The following is an 18,304-nucleotide window of genomic DNA, read 5'->3' as shown; positions in this document are numbered from 1 at the left end:
GTTCCCTGGTTCAGTGGAAAACAAAAGTTTGTTCCAGCTTGTGTTTGCACGCAATAAATCCAGCATGGCGACGTCCCTTTATTGTACAGTGCGGCTAGGCTCTACTACGACTGAAAATGTGTGAATTGTGAGCTTTGCGTTCTCGCGGACTTTTTCCCGGAGTTCCTGCATAGCGCGAACTGTGGTGTGCGACGTTGTCCTCGACTAAGTGCTTCTGCGATTTGAAGTGAACATATCCGTACATTTCTGTGAAGGCATACTCCGGAGAGAAGAAATCCATCAGACCTGCAGCATTTCAGACGCGATCATCAGTGTCACGCGCTGCTTATCAGTGCTGCGTTTCGGTGTCGCGCGTTGCAAAATATTTTTTCATCGAAGTTGTCTGGAGGCAAGAATTGTTCCTTTAATGCTGACTGGGCGAACCCAAGTGTCTCCGACTATGCAAGTTGGATTAGGCCTGTGAAAAATGATCCGCACAAAGCGATGTGTACAGTTTGCCAAAAAACGTTTTTGCTGAGCAACATGGGTCACAGAGCTGTTTCAAGTCATGCCTTTAGCAAGAAGCACATCGCTGCATTGAATTTTCTCAAAAGTGCATCCCAGCCAAAGCTATTGTCATTTTTTAAAAGCCTGACGGACGCCTCGCCTAGCAGTAGCGCTGGATCTGCGCCTGCTGCTACCGAAGTTGCAGTGACTACAGCTCCTGTGCAAGGGTCAGTGGGTGGTTTTTTGTTTAAGAACAACGCGACTAAAGCAGAAATATTTTGGTGTCTCAATACCATAATGACACATGGATCCTTTCGTTCTGCGGCTGCGTCTGCGGCACTTTTTCCACTGATGTTTCCCACTTCTGAGGTGGCTGCAAAAGTTCAGCTGGGTAAAGACAAGGTAGGCTACACCATTTGCCATGGCATTGCGCCGTACTTTCGCAATATGTTGCTGTCGAGTCTCGTCAATGTGTCTTACCTGGTAGTCTGTTTCGACGAGGCGCTGAACAAGGTCACCCAGAAACAACAAATGGATGCTCTCATTAGATACTGGGATGCTGCTGACGACAGCGTGAAGACTCGTTACCTGACATTTTGTTTCATGGGTCATACGTGCGCTGAAGACTTGGCGTCAGCGTTTCGTCAAGCGGTGGAGGAAATCAGAGGATCCAAAATCCTGCAAGTGTCCATGGACGGGCCAAATGTCAAGTTTTTGCGGTCTCTGAAGGAAGAGCTTCGCGAGTCAGATGAGAGCCATATCCTCGACATAGAAAGCTGTGGCCTTCATGCAATCAATGGTGCTTATAAAGCTGACCACGTTGCATCTGGCTGGGATTTGGTATCATTTCTTCGAAGCGCCTACAACCTGTTCAAATGCGTTCCTGCACGTCACGCTGACTTCGTCAGCCTCTAGGGGTGCTCGAAATTCCCCATGAAGTTCTGTGCAGTGAGGTGGCTGGAAAACAGTACTGTAATCTGTGGGGCACTGGAGATTCTACCACACCTCATTGTATTCGTGCAGCAGTGTAAAGAAAAAGCACACAAGAGGCCAACATGCTCAAGCTTCAAAGTGGTTGAAGAAGCTGTGTCTAATCAGGTCTTGTCAGCAAAGCTAGTTTTTGCTCTTTCGATTGCTGAGAAATTGCAACCCTTTCTGCATGAATTTCAAACGGATAAACCGATGGTTCCATTACTGTTTCAGCACTAGAGCATTCTGGGTTCACTGCTGTCGAGAATTGTAAAACGGGAAGTTCTCGATGCTGCCGACACGATCGCCAAGTTGATGAAGATAGACCTAAGCATACCAGAAAATGCAATAAATGTAGCCGCATTCGACGTTGAGTTTTCGGGCAAAAAACGAGCTCCGCAAGAACAAGAAGTTGTCACAGCTTGCAATAATGAAATTTAAAAATGCTGCATATCGTTTGTCAAGGCTTGTGCACAGAAAGTGGTGGAGATATCGCCGCTTAAGTACAAGTTGGCCGTGGGTGCAGGCTGTTTGGACCCTGTCTGTGCATTTTTTTTGGAGGCTGGTCCCAGGCAGCTTACGCTGGCACTTGAAGTACTTTCCGAGCACCACTGGATGACCGGCTTGCAAGCAGAGCGAGCCCATCGCTCCTACGTGAAGGTGTGCTCAGAAAGCAGTAGAAGAAACAGAGGCTGGATACTCTGTGGACAAACATATGTTCCCAGGATCACAAGGAGCTGCAGTTTTTTGTAAAACTCCTCTAGTGCTTGTCTCACGGCAATGCTGCGGTAGAGAGAAGCTTTTCTGTCAACAAGGAATGCCTTGTTGAAAATTTGAAAGAAGATTCTCTTGTGGCACAGAGAGTAGTGCATGATGCGGTCTTGGCAGCAGGTGGCATCGCTCAAGTAGACATTACCGACAGGATGGTGAAGACAGTTCGCAGTGCCTACAGCGTCTACAGGAAGCAGCTGCAAACAAAAAAGAGAGAGCGAGATGAAACAACTGAATTAGAGAAGAAGAAAAAGAGAGCAGCAGCTCTGATTAAAGAGCTACAAGAAAAAAAGCAAAGGTTGCTTAGTGAAGCGCAACTTGAAGCTTCTATTCTTTAAGACGAAATAAACTCTCTCAAACCCTAATTGAAGTGTATTTCGAGAATGAGGCCAGTTGCAATAAATGTTTTACTCTACAATGAAATGTGTTTTCTGTACCCTTTCAATATGCTTCACGGACCATTTCTACAAAATGGTGTTTGTTGTATAGGTCAGGGAATTTTAGCTAGAATGGTCAGTGAAAACCTGGAAAAGTCAGGGAAATTGAATTCTGTAATTTGCTAGACACCCTGGAAAATTTCATACTCACTTCACCTTGCGGCTCCACTTCTATCGGGTTAGTGTGCATGCAGTATGCACAACTTCAGCAAACTCAGATTCTGCGGCATGCTGCGCTTCTATTAGTTCACTTTCTTACGGTGGCTGCTGTTTTACAGGTGTCCTTTTTTTTGGTCAGGGGCTCACCTTCTTTGCACAAATTTCTCTCTTTCCTTCCAGTTTGTGTTTTATTTGTGAGGTATTTTGACACATCCAGGATAATTGTAGGAATGGCATTCTCTGTTAGCAGCAGCCAATAGAGGGGAATGTCAACCATTTCACGGTTCATAACATGACAATAAGTCCTTTGTATAAACATCTCCTCAAAGTGACATTCACAAACATAGGAGTTGTTGGTGTGTTCCTTATCGCCTCATTTTTTATTACGGGCCCGCGGCTCCAGTCTCAGTGCAATCTTGGGAACTCGATACGACAACACACTTACCAGACACTAGTGGCACCAACTTTTACAGCCAGGCACAAAACACGTACCTGATTTTTGTTGGCATGGTAATATTGCTTCGCTATTCAGGATCATTCACATTACACAAACATACCATATTTACTCGATTCTACCGTGCCCTCGATTGTAACGCGCACCCGATTTCCGCGATGAAAAAAAATAAAGTAGGACATCGATTGTAACGCGCACCCATTTTCCGCGACGGGAGAGAAAAAGAAGTCTGTAGGAGTCAACTTTTGCGCATTGAGAACAAGTATTCGGGTTTTAATGCACTGAAGTTTCAAAAGATAAAACACAGTCAAACAGCCAGCCCTGTAGCTAAAACTGTGACCACTACGGCGGGGTTAGGAGTCGCGCAATAGGTCAGTCCTCGTCGCTGCTGGACAACTCCTTATCACTGTCAACAGCCCAAAGCATCTCATCCTCGGTACCGTCCATGGCATTCGAGATACCACATTTCTTGAATGCCTTGATCACCATGGCTGATGGTATTGCACACCACGCGTCCTTCACCCACGCAGCAAAGTCTTGCAGAGAGGCGCGCTTCATCCTGTTGCCTGGCGTGAAATCATGTTGTTCATTGATCAGCCAGTCGGTGTAAAGCGCCCGCATCTTGTCCTTCAACGGCTTGTTCAGGCAGACATCCAGCGGTTGAAGATCTGACGTCATGCTGCCAGGTATGACTACAAGGTCCGTATTGCAAGCAGCGAGCTTGTTCTTGATTCGCTGGTCGAGATGGCACCTGAATGCGTCGAGCACGAGCATCGCTCGCAGGCCCAAACTGGCGCCAGGCCGCTTCCGCCAGACGTGATGGATCCAATCGGCGACCAGGTCCGTCGTCCAACCTTTTTCGTTGGCTGGCACGATCACACCACTCGACAAAACGACTCCTTTCGGGATCTTTTTCCGCTTAAATATCAGGTACGGGGGAAGCTTGTGCCCATCTGACATGCAACAGAGCATTGCCGTCACCCTAGTTTTTTCGAGGCCCGATGTCAGCACGCGAACTTGTTTCGCCCCCTTCTTCTCGACGGTTGTGGTGCCAGGCATGTCGAAGTACAGAGGCGTCTGATCGGCATTCCCGATTTGCCCAAGCAGGTAGCCATTGTTGTGCCGCAAGTTGAGGAAGAACCTCTGAAAACTGAGAAGTTTTTCTTCGTACTCCTCCGGCAACTTTTGGCATATGCCCGTTCGCCTTCGGAGGGAAAATTCTTTCCTTTTCATAAAGTTACTTAGCCAGCACCTGCTCGCTTTGAACTGGCTCCGCGTTAGCCCTTTTTCCAAGGCTAACTGCATAGCCCGCACTTGGAGCAGTTCTGTCGTCACGGGCCGCTGTGCCGCTCGCTGTTCAAGCACATACTCGGCGAGCAGCTCTTTAATTTTCGGAAACCGACCCTGCTGCGGTCCACTGAAGCCTTTACGTGAAGCTTTGCAGTCGACAATCTTCTGCTTCTGTTTCCGCCAATCCCGCACGCACGTTTCAGGAACTCCGAACGACCGCGATGCGGCCCAATTTCCGTCCGTTTCTGCACACGCGATTACTTTTCTTTTAAAAGCAGCATCGTGGTGCACTCGACGAGTCTTCAGAGTCGGCTCTTCCATGCCGTCGATGTAAATGCACTACGATACGACGAATTCCTCAGCACACGTACGAAGTGCCGCACATGGTAAACACATTGGCAGAAATGGCCGACGCGCCATGCCAACGCCTCCTCTAGAAAGATGCCCGAGGAATGGCTCGCGCTCCCAGCAGAGTTGGCCTGCCTTCAGTTTTAAACAAGCTCAGCGCGGTGGCGCTCACGACCGGCACTGTCATCACGGCGACGGGCGATACCAGCTAAACGTTTTTCATCTGCGGCCCATAGGGGCGCGTAAGTCGAGAGTTGTTCGAGACCTGCAACTGTGCACCACTGTTTTGGAGGCTATGCAAAGTGTTGCGTTGTTGCACCGTCCGCCACAGGTGACGGTAGCGGCCGAGAACATTTTCAGAATGAAGGAGGGAAAGGGTGTGGCAACTGTTTTTTTTTCTCATGCGGCAGGCATCTTCCTAGAGAAGGCGTGGGCCATGCCGACGCACATAAGGGGCGGCCATTTTTGAAGTGTCGATGGCAATAGAATGACCGTATTCATTTTTTTTTTTTGTGTCGTACTTGATTCTAACGCGCATGCGATTTATGAACTCGCTTAATCGTAAAAAAGGTGCACGTTAGATTTGAGTAATTACGGTGGTTACACATGCTTACGTGCAGTGTCAAATACACAAAACAGAGATGTGTGAGGATCCTGTTATCCTGAACGTTCCCACGGGGGAAGGAACATCGCACACCCGACGACGGCCGCGCCCATAGCGGTGTTAAAAATGTGCTTTGTTCACTTCTCTCCCATGACAATGCCCCTTCTAGCCACCCTATTTCTTTGATCGTCTGCTGTGCACCGCACGTGTGGCTACTGTTGTGGCAGGGGGGTACAACATTCTTCGTCGACTATCCGAAGTTAGTCAGCAACTGCATGTTGCGCGTGTACTTGTCTGGAGTGAAGTACAGCGAACAAAGTAAACTCTGCTAGTTTGGCATCCAGTCGACCAACGCTTTTTTCAGTGCCGGATCAGACGGGAATCGGTGGAACTTGCACCCAGTGTCCCCCGTTTCACCAGCACAAGACTTCACACGGCAAAATATTGGTGCCAGGACGACAACTCCGAAATCAAACGATTTCTTTGCCTTCTGATAAGTGTACAGTAAACTCCCTTTAAGACGAACTCGAAGGGGCCGCGATCATTTGTTTGTGTTATAAGGAGTTCGTCTTATCAGAAGTGCCCCTAAAAACCAAATGCTAACATGCCAAGTACGCCCAAATATGTTGCTTGAAAACACTACACCTATAAGTGAGGAAAGTACACCTATAATAGTGAGGAAAGGAACAAGAAAAAGCATTTATTTGGCTCAGCTTGATACAAACTATTCTTTGAATTAAGTTATTTAGACTGATCTAATGAGTACTCAATTTTGTGAGTTTATAATAAATATGCTCACGATTAAATTGCTACCACATTTTAACTATAAAACAGTAGCATGGCCCCAATTAGACAATTAGAAAAAGATAAAAAGGGAAAGATGAGCACAATTTTTTTCTCAAATAGAAAAGTTAGTCTTATGGCTGTTCACCTGCTGAAAGATTGTTTTACTGGTTTTGTTGTTACTTTTGGATATTCCTCCATAGTATACCGCTACCTTGACAAAGCCAATATAGTATACCAAGTAGCTTATGAAAGTGTGAAGCTTTTCTTTGAGGTTCAGATATTTTCTTGTTTTCAGGCAAGAACAGCTTTTCCTGAATGACACGCTTCAGAAAATCTCCGTTTACGCTTATCACGATCACAAGTCTTGGGTGTAGAAAATGACCTTCCTTCGTCGTGCACTTTCATAATGAAAATGGCGCATCACAATTTCCTGCATTTCACTGGGAGCAGATACGATGTGCACACACCCTATGCAAAACAACGCAAACTGATCGCAATTGCTCAGGCGCCGTTGTGTGGTGGTAATGACAATGAACCTGCTTCCTTTGATGCGATATGATAGCTCCTCTGATATCTGCATATGTGGTGTCAGTTTCATGTGATTATAATGTGCGATCTATGTCCCGTTTTCACTTTAATTTTGCTTTTTTTCGTCCCCCTTTCTTTACATCTTGCCCTCTAGCCACGCTCTTGTGCTCTTCTGTTTTTTACTAAACTCCTGTCAGGGAACTTAAGAACACGAGGAGAACATGAAAAGATAAACACTTATTGGTGCTTTCTTTGTAAAGCCGGCCCTTTCTCCACCTACAGGCTGACCTTTTTTTCCACTTATCTTGCTTTCTCCCTCTATGTCGCAACTTGCTTTCGATTTTCTTTGAGTATTTGCACCAGGATGTTTTTTTTAATGTGCTTTATCTTGTTTGCCTGAATGCCCCCATCAAGACAATAACGTTCGTTGTGCAGAATCCCCATCGTTGTTGGTCGCCGCGAGAGTTCATTTTAACAGAAGAGGCCTGTTACACAGTTCATCCTAAAAGTGGATTTTTGTTTCATTGAGTTTATGGAAACCAAACAAACACTCCCATGTTGTTCTTCTTAACCGAGAATTTGTCTTAACAGAGTTCGTCTTGAAGGTACTTCATTGTATATTTTGGATTCGCGTGCGCGTACACTATTCCAGGCTTCACTCATGCGTACGCATGCATATGGAGAGGCAGTGATCAAGCTCCCTTTACAGGTATTCTAGATGACAGTGACCGCACAACCACACGGCGCGAGCAGACGATCGAGAAGGCGACGTGCAAGCTGCCTTTTTTTTTGTGTGCGTGTTTTGGTGCCTTACGTCATCACAACTAGCCAGAGTGCTGTGTGAAGTCACGAAAATTAGTACTGTAGCCTGTCTTTAAGTTAGTGTCGGTGTTGGGGGGTATGCCAGAGAAAATTGATTTTAATGTTAAAATAAAATATCAGCTTTGCCGAGTGTCACTCTATATACAGGCGATTTGTATGGCAGTGTAAACTCACCACCAAAAAAAAGGTGTCGGTACTTTTTAAGTATGTAATAGTTAGCTCAACCTGTTGTTTTTAAGATTCTTCATTGCAAGAAAGTGTTAGAACAAAAACAAGAATGTAGTATCAGACAAGCATAGTTTTATGAGCTACAACTTTTCATATAAATTTTTTTGTGGGGTTAAAGTACACATACATACACTACCATTTCTAATAAATAGATGATAAATTAGATGTATGAAAAACTGCTAATATATGTAGTGACGCTCTCAAGTGATGGAAATAGTATGAACTCAGTAAAATTTCATTACTTTGAACTCTATTATTTCGAAATTAGGCTTAATTCAACATATTCCCGTGGTCCAGTATTTTGCAATGCAAGCCTGAGACGTGCGGAAAATTTGAAGTGTCTATCAGCGGCAGTCCAGTTAATTCGAAAAACTTTGGGTGACATGTGCTGATTCCTGATTTCGCCGCAAATCTGCGGAAACGACGGCTCATAGAAGCCACGAGGCAATGCAACGTAGGGACACTAATGAGTGGCAGCTAAAGCACCCCAGTCCTGCTTCCAGCGGGGAAAAAAAAAATGGCAGCATATCCACGAGGTGAATGATGGAGAGTGGGGCGAAGCATCCGTCTGTCCATGCGTCCGCCTGTATGACCGTCCGTGCGTCCATCCGCCAGTCTGTGCGTGCATTTGTTTGTACGTCCGCATGTACATCCGTGCGTCCATCCCTTCGTTCATCCATGCATCCGCTCCTGCATTCGTCCATTCGTTCGTGCAGCCATCCATGTGTCGATCCATGCATCTGTCTGTGTGTGCGTTCGTTCATCTAATCAACACTCCAAGTACCACCATCTCGCATCTTTTCATCAAATATTCCGCATAAGCACTGCCATCCAGCAGACATTCCAAGGACTAAACGAGAGGTGGCACACACACACTTTCTTACGGCTTGCATTTCGTGTCTACTTCCCACCTTTAACCACCTTGAGTTCATGGTATATATTAGTTCACTGTATTCATGGCACTGCGGCTGAACACTCGCTAAGTCTTCCTAAAACCAAGGTGGTTACGCCCAGCGAGTATAACATAGCAACCCTTTCTTGTCAGATAGTGCTCAATGTACATGCCAATGGCTGCTAATGGGGAATGAGAGACAGGAGTATTCGGCTTTTAGTTAACGCGGCCGCTGCGAATTTTTTATTGTTCAACAATGCCCAGGAGAAATCTTCCACCGGCACTACCTTGCAGGTCGAAGTATAAGACATGTTACGTACTACGACGAGGGACGAATGACAGGAGCAAACGGTCTCTTGGTCAACCGAAACGTGCGCCTGCAAAAAACAGGAAATACTTCACTGGAACACAGGGGTATTGGGCGAGAGCATGTACTATGTTTCTCGCTAGGTCAGCGCGTTATGATTTACGCAATCTTTTTGTGATTGTAAAGAAATTTAATGAAGGACAGTTTAGTGGAATTCGCAATGTATGCGAACCTCCAATTGCTGGTCGCTTCAGTAACTTGCACTGCAGGCGGAGTTCCTGCCTGCAACGCCTACTTTGAAAACTAAGTTCGAAAGCTTCAATGATCATGATTTTCCAGCCAAAAGATATCATGAATTTTGTATAACTAGCCATTATTAAATTTTTTATTTTACCGGAAAGATAAGGCGAATGGTGGCATCGTAATGTCTGATGCAGTGAGGAGCAAGTGGCATGCTGCCCGCGTGGCACTACTGGGTTGCAGGGAAGCACGCCTTGTTTTCTGCAGGCACACGTTTGAGTTGATTATGACAGCGTTTTCTTTTTTCTGGCGGAGCAGGGAGACCAGCCATTCCTCCGTGTTTGTGACAAAATTAGAACCAGGTATTGCGGGAAAACATAACCCTGTGGAGCCGCAAACTAGCTGGCACATTAATCGATCAGTCCTGATTACATTGAGTAATTGCAAGTTTCTTGCATCCCACTTTTTGTATGTCCTGTTAATTGGAAAACCCACTTAATTCAAAAATTTTTTGTGGCCCCAGTGACTTGAAATTAATGAGGTTTTATTGTATATACTAAACGATGTTTCACTGTATATGCTAGTATGCTTGTGAATGATGAAGTTGTTCATTCCTAAGCAATTAAAAATCAAATATCAGTGATGCTTCCTTTTGGAAGCTGCTATCTGAACTTTCCAACTTTGGTGTAAAACTTGGCTAGTTTTATTCAAGTTCTGCACACATTGTCTGTAAATGATGGCTTCCTTTAATTGGCCTAATTAGTAACTAACTTAGCTGCCAGCTCAATGTGTGTTTGGGTAAGTGATCATGATAACATGATTGGTAAATACCTTGTGTCAATACAGTGTCGGTCAAGCAATAATATTCATGCTTGCTTGCTTAGCACTATTTTCTCAGCTGTAGAATACCAGCATACCTACTGTAGGCTTCTTTTTAATTGTAGAACTATATGTTGCCTTTGTGGGCATTGTGCAAAAATGCATTAGAGTAGACATTTGCCCAATGAAAAATTATCTAAAGGGAGTGTAGACATAACATATAATTCATAGGTGAGGAAGCGGATACTGATGTATATATTTATTTATTGCTGTACACGTCGATGCACTGATAGCCTCATCCATCAATCTATCCCGACATGCAAGAAGGAAGCTGCGATTACCATGGCTGGTGGTGGAGATGGTCATTAGTGGTGCACCAGTAATGATGATGGAAACTTTTGGTTCCTTTTGAGCCTTGTGCAAAGTGCTGGCAGAGCGTGTTATTGTGCATGCTTTTACTTGCCTCTACATATGGTGACATCGATGCCAAGTAATTCGTCACAGCAGTGATGCCTAGTACTTGGTGATATAAAAATTGGACACATAAATCAAGAGCTTTCACTTGGAAACTGTATATATTGTCTAAGTCTAGCACGTGCAGTTCACAGCTGCTTCTGCAATTAGCCCCAAGGTGGTTTCATGTTTGGACTTGCTTGACCTGCACCCCGCAGGGGCGCCTGCGCAAGTAGGCGTTTGGTGTGCAGCGACACCACGGCCCCCGAGCTAAAGGGGGAGTTTTGACTCCCTCCCACGCCTAGCCGTGCGTGGCTTTGCCGTGTCCGGGGAAAAGGGGATCCTGGGGGTTGAGCCGACGCTGGGTGATTGGACCTTTAAGGCCCCCCGGCAGAGGCAACACACCCCTTTGGCCCCGGCTTCACGTAGACGGAACCTCTGGGCTGGACCCACCCAGGGGAAATCGGCAGTCGCCTTTTCCTATCTCTCTCTCCCTATATCTTCGTCTTTTGTTCTCACTTTATATCTTTCCTGTCCTCTCCTCACTTCATTTTACTTCCAATTTTTCCTGGCGGCAAGGGTTAATCTTGTGTGGCTATCTAAACTAGGGTAAACCATATTGGGTTATAGTAACTGCGTACTGCTGGCGTTGCGCAGACATGCCCACATGCTCTGCCACGTCCCCTCGTTGGACTCCGTGGTGGGTGGTAGGCGCCGTTACCGAAAAATACACATTTTCTCATGGGATCCCCGACCCCCTCTTTAACTGATCGTGCTTTGAAAAGGGTACGCACCGATGCAACATTCCTACTTTGGCCCAAGAACAGAGAAACTTTTCCAAAATACCATGTCCTCCACTGCGAACAATCATCTACAAAAGCTAAAGCAATCTCACCCTTCCTTGTGGCCAAGTGCTTGAGAGAGACCATTGGAACCGGTTATAAGGCCACGAAGATGGCAAGTGGAGATCTGCTTCTCGAATTAAAAGACAAGGAACAGTACAATAAACTCTCGCACCTCGTGGCCTTTGGTAACATCCATGTCTCTGTGAGCGCACACCGTACCATGAATACAGTGAAGGGCGTGGTATCGGACGAAGATTTGATGACACTGAGTGAAGAAGAGCTCTTTGATGGATGGAAAGATCAAGGTGTAATACAAGTCCAGCGCATCAAAATCAGACGTAACAACAATGAAATAGCAACAAAGCACTTGATACTCACCTTCAACTCAACCACTTTACCCGAGACTCTCGAAACTGGCTATGTAAAACTCCATGTCCGACCCTTCATTCCAAACCCGAGGCGTTGTTTTAAATGCCAGCGATTTGGTCATGCATTCCAGAGCTGCCGAGGACAGCTGATGTGTGCTAAGTGTGGCACACCCGGCCACAGCGCTGATGAATGTAGTCATGACGAGATCCTCTGTGCAAACTGCGAAGGTAGCCACCCCGCATACTCCAGAGCGTGCCCAGCCTGGAAAAGAGAAAAAGAAATAATAACTATAAAAGTTAAGGAAAATATCACATTCAGGGAAGCAAGACAACGAGTCTCGTTATCATTAGCACTAAAAACACCTTTTGCCGAAGTGGTGCAACGAGGGGCGGCACCACAAAGGCCCTTGGCAGTTGCCCGGACCACGCCTAGCGTGCCGAGGCCAATGCCACACGCCCCTGCGGCGGGAGCAGCCAGCGCAGCCCTGCCCACTTTCAGCCTGTCCACACCAGTGACCTCTACAAGCACTGGCAGCAGCCAGGGCAGTCACGAGGCCAAGGGGGCTCCATCAACCCCCAGCTCGGTGGGGACAAAGACTTCGTCGATCGAGGCGAAGTCTAAGCGACGCACAGATCGCTCTTTAGAGCGGGTGTCCAGTGCCTCGCAAGAGGCTATGGACACCAGTTCAAGCCAAACGGCGCAGGAAACGCCGAAGGAGCGGCGAGCTTCGCTCGACCGCCCCAAAAAGGACAGAACGCCGATTACAGGGCCTGACAAAGGCCCTGTAAAATGAGTTAATCCCCGTCTTCTTTGCACACAGCACTTTTTCCCTTTTTTTCCACTATAGACAAAATCATACAGTGGAACGTAAGGGTAATACTTAGAAATTTAGATGACGTCCAAGAACTTCTGTGTAAGTTTAACGCGAAAGTGCTATGTGTGCAAGAAACGCACTTAACTCCTAAGCACAAGGACTTCCTACGACAATATATTATTTTCCGAAAAGACCGGGAGGATCCTGTCGTACCATCTGGCGGTGTAGCCATTATAGTCGATCGTAGTATAGCATGCCAGCATTTGAAGCTCCAAACGGCCCTGGAGGCAGTGGGCATTCGAGCTGTACTTTTTAACAAACTCATTACCATATGTTCTGTGTACATACCACCACATCAATAGCTACACAGACGTGAGCTGGAATCACTAATAGATGAACTCCCAGAGCCATTTCTGGTTCTAGGTGATTTTAATGCACACAATGTCCTGTGGGGCGATGCTCACTGTGATGCTCGAGGACGTCTCATTGAGCAGCTCCCTTTCTCTTCTAGTTTATGTCGTTTAAATATGAAGGAGCCTACGTATTTTAGCTTTGCAAGCAACACATACTCCTCCATAGATCTTAGCATTTCATCACCGTCCCTTTTACCTGTTTTTAAATGGAACGTTCTTAAAAACCCTTATGGGAGTGATCACTTCCCAATAATCCTGAGTGCGCCGAACAAAGATCAACTACCCCCGCAAGTTCCTCGATGGAAGATTGAGTCGGCTGATTGGGAAGGGTATAGAACTCTTACACACATGACATGGACTGAGCTGTCTGCCCTGACCATAGATGACGCTGTCACGTATTTTACAGCTTTTATACTTGATGCCGCATCTAAATGTATTGCCAAAACGAGTGGCATGTCTTCTAAACGGCGAGTCCCATGGTGGAACGACGCATGCAGGAAAGCACGGACCACTCAGAACAAAGCATGGGCGTTGCTTCGCGATTCCCCTACAGCAGAAAACCTGGAAAATTTCAAGCGGGTCAAATCGCAGGCACGGAGAACGCGTCGACAAGCTAGACGAGAGAGCTGGACAAAGTTTATATCGAGTATCAACTCGTACACAGATGAGGGAAAAGTGTGGAATAAGGTAAAGAAAATTAAGGGCCAACAAACGTATTCTCTTCCACTAGTAAATAGCCTCGGGGAAAGCTTGGAGGATCAAGCCAACTTTCTTGGCACACATTTCGAACACATATCGAGCTCCTCACACTACTCCGAATCCTTCCAGAATTACAAGGCACGAATAGAAAAACAAAAGTTAGAAAGAAAATCTCCAAGAAATGAGGCATATAATGCACCATTCTGCTTAGCAGAACTGCGAACAGCACTCAACTGCTGTATTACATCTACCCCAGGTTCTGACAACGTAATGTACGCGATGCTGAAGGAACTACCCTCCGAAACTAAAGAAACCCTCCTCTCTCTTTATAATCGCATATGGTTTTCAGGTGTGATCTCCTCCTCCTGGAAGGAGGCTGTTATAATTCCAATTTTGAAGCAGGGAAAAGATCCCTCTACTGTATCAAGTTACAGACCTATAGCGTTAACAAGCTGCCTCTGTAAGCTATTTGAAAAAATGATTAATTGCCGCTTACTCCACTACTTAGAAACAAACAATTTGCTCGACCCATTTCAGTGCGGGTTTCGAGAAAGTAGATCCACCACAGACCACCTTGTTCGTATTGAGGCACAGATCAGAGACGCCTTCGTCCATAAACAATATTTTCTCTCTGTGTTCCTCGATATCGAAAAGGCTTATGATACAACATGGCGTTTTGGAATTCTAAGAGACCTGTCCCTCCTTGGTGTGCGCGGAAGAATGCTTCACATAATTAAAAGTTACCTGTCAAACCGAACATTCCGTGTCCGTGTGGGCAGTGTTCTCTCCCGAACATTTGTCCAGGAAACAGGCGTGCCACAAGGTGGTGTACTTAGTTGCACACTTTTTATTATCAAAATGAATTCCTTGCACATGTCCATCCCCCCTAATATGTTTTATTGTACATATGTCGACGACGTTCAGCTTGGCTTCAAGTCATGCAACTGGGCAATGTGTGAGCGGCAGGTTCAGCTGGGTTTAAACAAGGTCTCCAAATGGGCAGATGAAAACGGATTTCGACTTAACCCACAAAAAAGCACCTGTGTCTTGTTCTCTCGAAAGAGAGGCATGCATTCGGAACCTGACATTGAACTGAACGGTCAACGTCTGTCTGTCAATGCGGAGCATAAATTCCTAGGCTTAATCTTGGACAACAAGTTGACCTTCGTACCGCACATCAAGTATCTAAAAACAAAATGTTTAAAAGCCATGAATGTTATAAAAGTGTTGTCACGTACTACGTGGGGTAGTGACAGGCAATGTCTCATCAACCTGTATAGAAGCCTCATTCGCACCCGCTTAGATTATGGGGCCGTTGTTTATCAGTCTGCGACTCAAAGTGCTTTGAAGATGCTGGACCCCGTGCACCATTTGGGCATCCGCCTTTCTACGGGTGCTTTTCGCACCAGCCCCGTAGAAAGCCTTTATGTTGAGTCAAATGAGTGGTCGCTTCATCTGCAGAGAACTTACATGTCCTTTGTATATTTCCTGAAGGTGAAAGCAGACAAGAAGCACCCCTCATACTCTACTATTAATGATCTGTCGAGCTCCATTCTGTTCCAAAACAGGCCTTCGATGAGGCAGCCCTTCTCAGTACGCCTGAAGGGTCTAGCTGAAGAAACTGGAGTGTCACTTGAACACAGTTTAATGGCTCCTGTAGCATACCCGCCACCGTGGCAGTGGCAGATTATAGACTGCGATGTGTCGTTCCTAGAAGTTACAAAACGTGCGCCTATTGCCCATATCCGAACATACTTCCTGGAACTTCAACACAAATACACACGTCCCGAGTTTTTTACAGATGCCTTTAAGTCCAACTCCTCTGTGTCCTACGCTGCTGTTGGCCCTTCCTTTTCGGATGCTGGCCCTCTACATCCAGGCACAAGTATCTTCACAGCGGAAGCTTACGCGATACTTGTGGCAGCTAAACACATCAAACAGTATCAAATACAAAAAGCAGTAAATTATACAGACTCTCTCAGTGTGGTAACGGCTCTGCACAGTCTTAAAAAACAAAAAAACCCTGTTCCCGTCTTACTTTACTCCATTTTATGCACACTCTACACACTCAACCAACATGTTGTAGTGTGCTGGGTGCCAGGGCACCGTGAGATTCAAGGCAACGTGATGGCGGATCAGCTTGCTGCATCCGCCCACGAAAGCACCGCCACTACACCCACATCAATCCCGGCCCTTGATCTTAAGCCGTCTCTCAAACGAAAGCTCAGGGACTACTGGCAGAGCAAGTGGGATACACACATACAAAACAAACTACACATTATCAAGCCACACCTTGGCCATTGGCTACCAGTATCAAAATCACGTCATACACAGGTAACATTAACGAGGCTGAGGATAGGACACACATACACGTCACACTCATATCTTTTATCAGGTGGCGATCCACCATTGTGTGACAGATGTGGTGAAGCACTAACAGTTCTTCACATTTTAATTCAGTGCAAACAATTGGACACTATAAGAAAACATTTTCCATTACCCTACCGACAACATATACCTTTACACCCTGCAATGTTCGTCGGTAGGGACCCGCTTTTTAGTCATAAATCGTTGTTAGCGTTTTTAAAAGAAATTCATAGTTTTCATATTATATACCCGGTCATTCCGTAGCACGACCTCTTTAGAGAGGTTTTCGCTGCGCTGGCTACACAAGAAAGCACTTGCCTCACGGCCCTTGGACGCAAGGGTATGAACGAGTGAGGCACTTGTGCTAAAGCCATACATATCCACCATCGTCTTTTAGTATCACCAACTTTTGTCATCTGTTCACACCACATTCACCTTTCACGGCATGGTCATGATTTTATTACCTGTATGTTCTTACCCGCCTTACCGTGAGGAATTTTATGGCCCTTATACAGCCGCTAATCACAATCATTTTTCACATCCCATGTCCCATGAACTGGCGCTCTTTGGCCATCAAATGGCCCTTGCGCCAAAAACACCATATATCATCATCATCATCATTGCTTGACCTGCATGTGAAATTCTCGCTATCAGCTTTGTAATACTTCACAATAACTGGGCAGTTAGTGGGAGGAGGAGGGTTGTAGGCTGCCAACAGGCTGTAGGGCATAGCATAACTTGCACAAGCTACATCAACCTCTGGGTCAGACTTGTTTGTGATGTAAGTGGGATCAAGTAGTATGTATAGTTATGAGTGCAAGCAAAATCACACCACTTGATGGGCAGCCTTGGTTGAACCATTGCCAACAATTAGTGACTAGAGTCAGTAAGGATCTCTGGTGCCGTATTGTTTGCTCAACGTTCACCACTGCTTTGTTGAGTTTGTAAACACAGTGAAAAAAAAAATGAAAGCAGATTGTTTTAGGGCATAGCATAACCTGCACAAGCTACATCAACCTCTGGGTCAGACTTGTTTGTGATGTAAGTGGGATCAAGTAGTATGTATAGTTATGAGTGCAAGCAAAATCACACCACTTGATGGGCAGCCTTGGTTGAACCATTGCCAACAATTAGTGACTAGAGTCAATAAGGATCTCTGGTGCTGTATTGTTTGCTCAACGTTCATCACTGCTTTGTTGAGTTTGTAAACACAGTGAAACAAAAAATGAAAGCAGATTGTTTTTCATGGGAAACACCCATGCGAATGCACGACTGCCCATCTGAATAGAAGTGATTAACCGTTGTCGGCTCATAGTGGCACCTTTGGTGGCAGCTTTTGTTCCTGTATGAAAGTTTCATGACCATTTTATGACCAGAATAGGGTGGCTAGAATGGGGAGGTGTGATGATTGCGGCGGCGCTCTCACTGTTTAGCAAGGCTTCACTGCGTTAGTCAGGGGCGGCACTGGCATGTGCCCAGGCATGTGCCCACTTTGAGCATACGTCTCTCATGTCTCGTACAGAGTAGCGCAAGTTAACGATCGCTTTCAGGGAAGTGCGGCCTGTTTTTCTATCACTTCCTGATTCCTGATGGTGTCAGCGGATGTCGTTGATTTTTGAACCGCTGTGATGAATGCCATCGACGGGGCAAAAAAAAACGCAGAGGTGGTGTTTTGTGCCAGGTTGCGACGGCGGCTACAAGTCCTGCATTTGAAATAAGGTCTCTTGGATATGGCTGCACTGGCGGCACCAGTTCAACGGGTGCAGCACTTTTCTCCTCGATTTGCTGGTGCCGCGCGCGCGCTCTGCACTGGCTTCTTCGTTTTGTCACGGCATAAGCGTAGTGCATGCTGCCCGAGTTCTCTGCCGGAGTGCACTTGCTCAAAACGAAGTGCAGCATGGCGTGCGCCTCTTCCTCCTCCCAAGCTTGGAGCAGACAATGCTCGCCGTTGTTCAGGGCGTGCGTGCAAACAGTTGAGTCAAGCTCGTGCCACCGACCGGTAAACTTAGCCGTGTCTTATCGGCAGCTATAAAGACAGATTCTTTTACATGTGTGTCTGATGAGCAGAAAAACCAACCGTGGTTGACTGCAGTAAGAATCGTAGGACAAAAAGGTTGAAATAATAAACATGCAGCTCGAGGTGCAAGCTGCGCGCTCACTTCGTCTTTACGAAAGCGTGAAATCGATGCGGTAGGAAGCCTTCA

The 18,304-nt window shown here is 46.1% G+C and overlaps 2 protein-coding genes across 11 annotated transcripts in view; both read left to right on the top strand.

Moving 5' to 3' along the window:
* LOC119160933 (abasic site processing protein HMCES) overlaps positions 1–18,304 on the top strand; it is a 156,388-nt gene that overhangs the window by 26,604 nt on the left and 111,480 nt on the right. The window lies entirely within an intron of this gene.
* Positions 117–2,777, top strand: LOC142777051 (uncharacterized). The gene is made up of 2 exons (XM_075881353.1): positions 117–127; positions 255–2,777. The coding sequence occupies exons 1-2, from the start codon at positions 117–119 to the stop codon at positions 1,399–1,401; spliced, it is 1,158 nt and encodes a 385-aa protein (XP_075737468.1). The 3' UTR covers positions 1,402–2,777.

The sequence above is a fragment of the Rhipicephalus microplus genome, chromosome X (assembly GCF_043290135.1).
Source record: "Rhipicephalus microplus isolate Deutch F79 chromosome X, USDA_Rmic, whole genome shotgun sequence".
Classification (NCBI taxonomy): Eukaryota; Metazoa; Arthropoda; class Arachnida; order Ixodida; family Ixodidae; genus Rhipicephalus; species Rhipicephalus microplus.
Note: the sequence above shows the minus strand (reverse complement) of the source record. Positions and strands in the feature narration are given on the sequence as shown.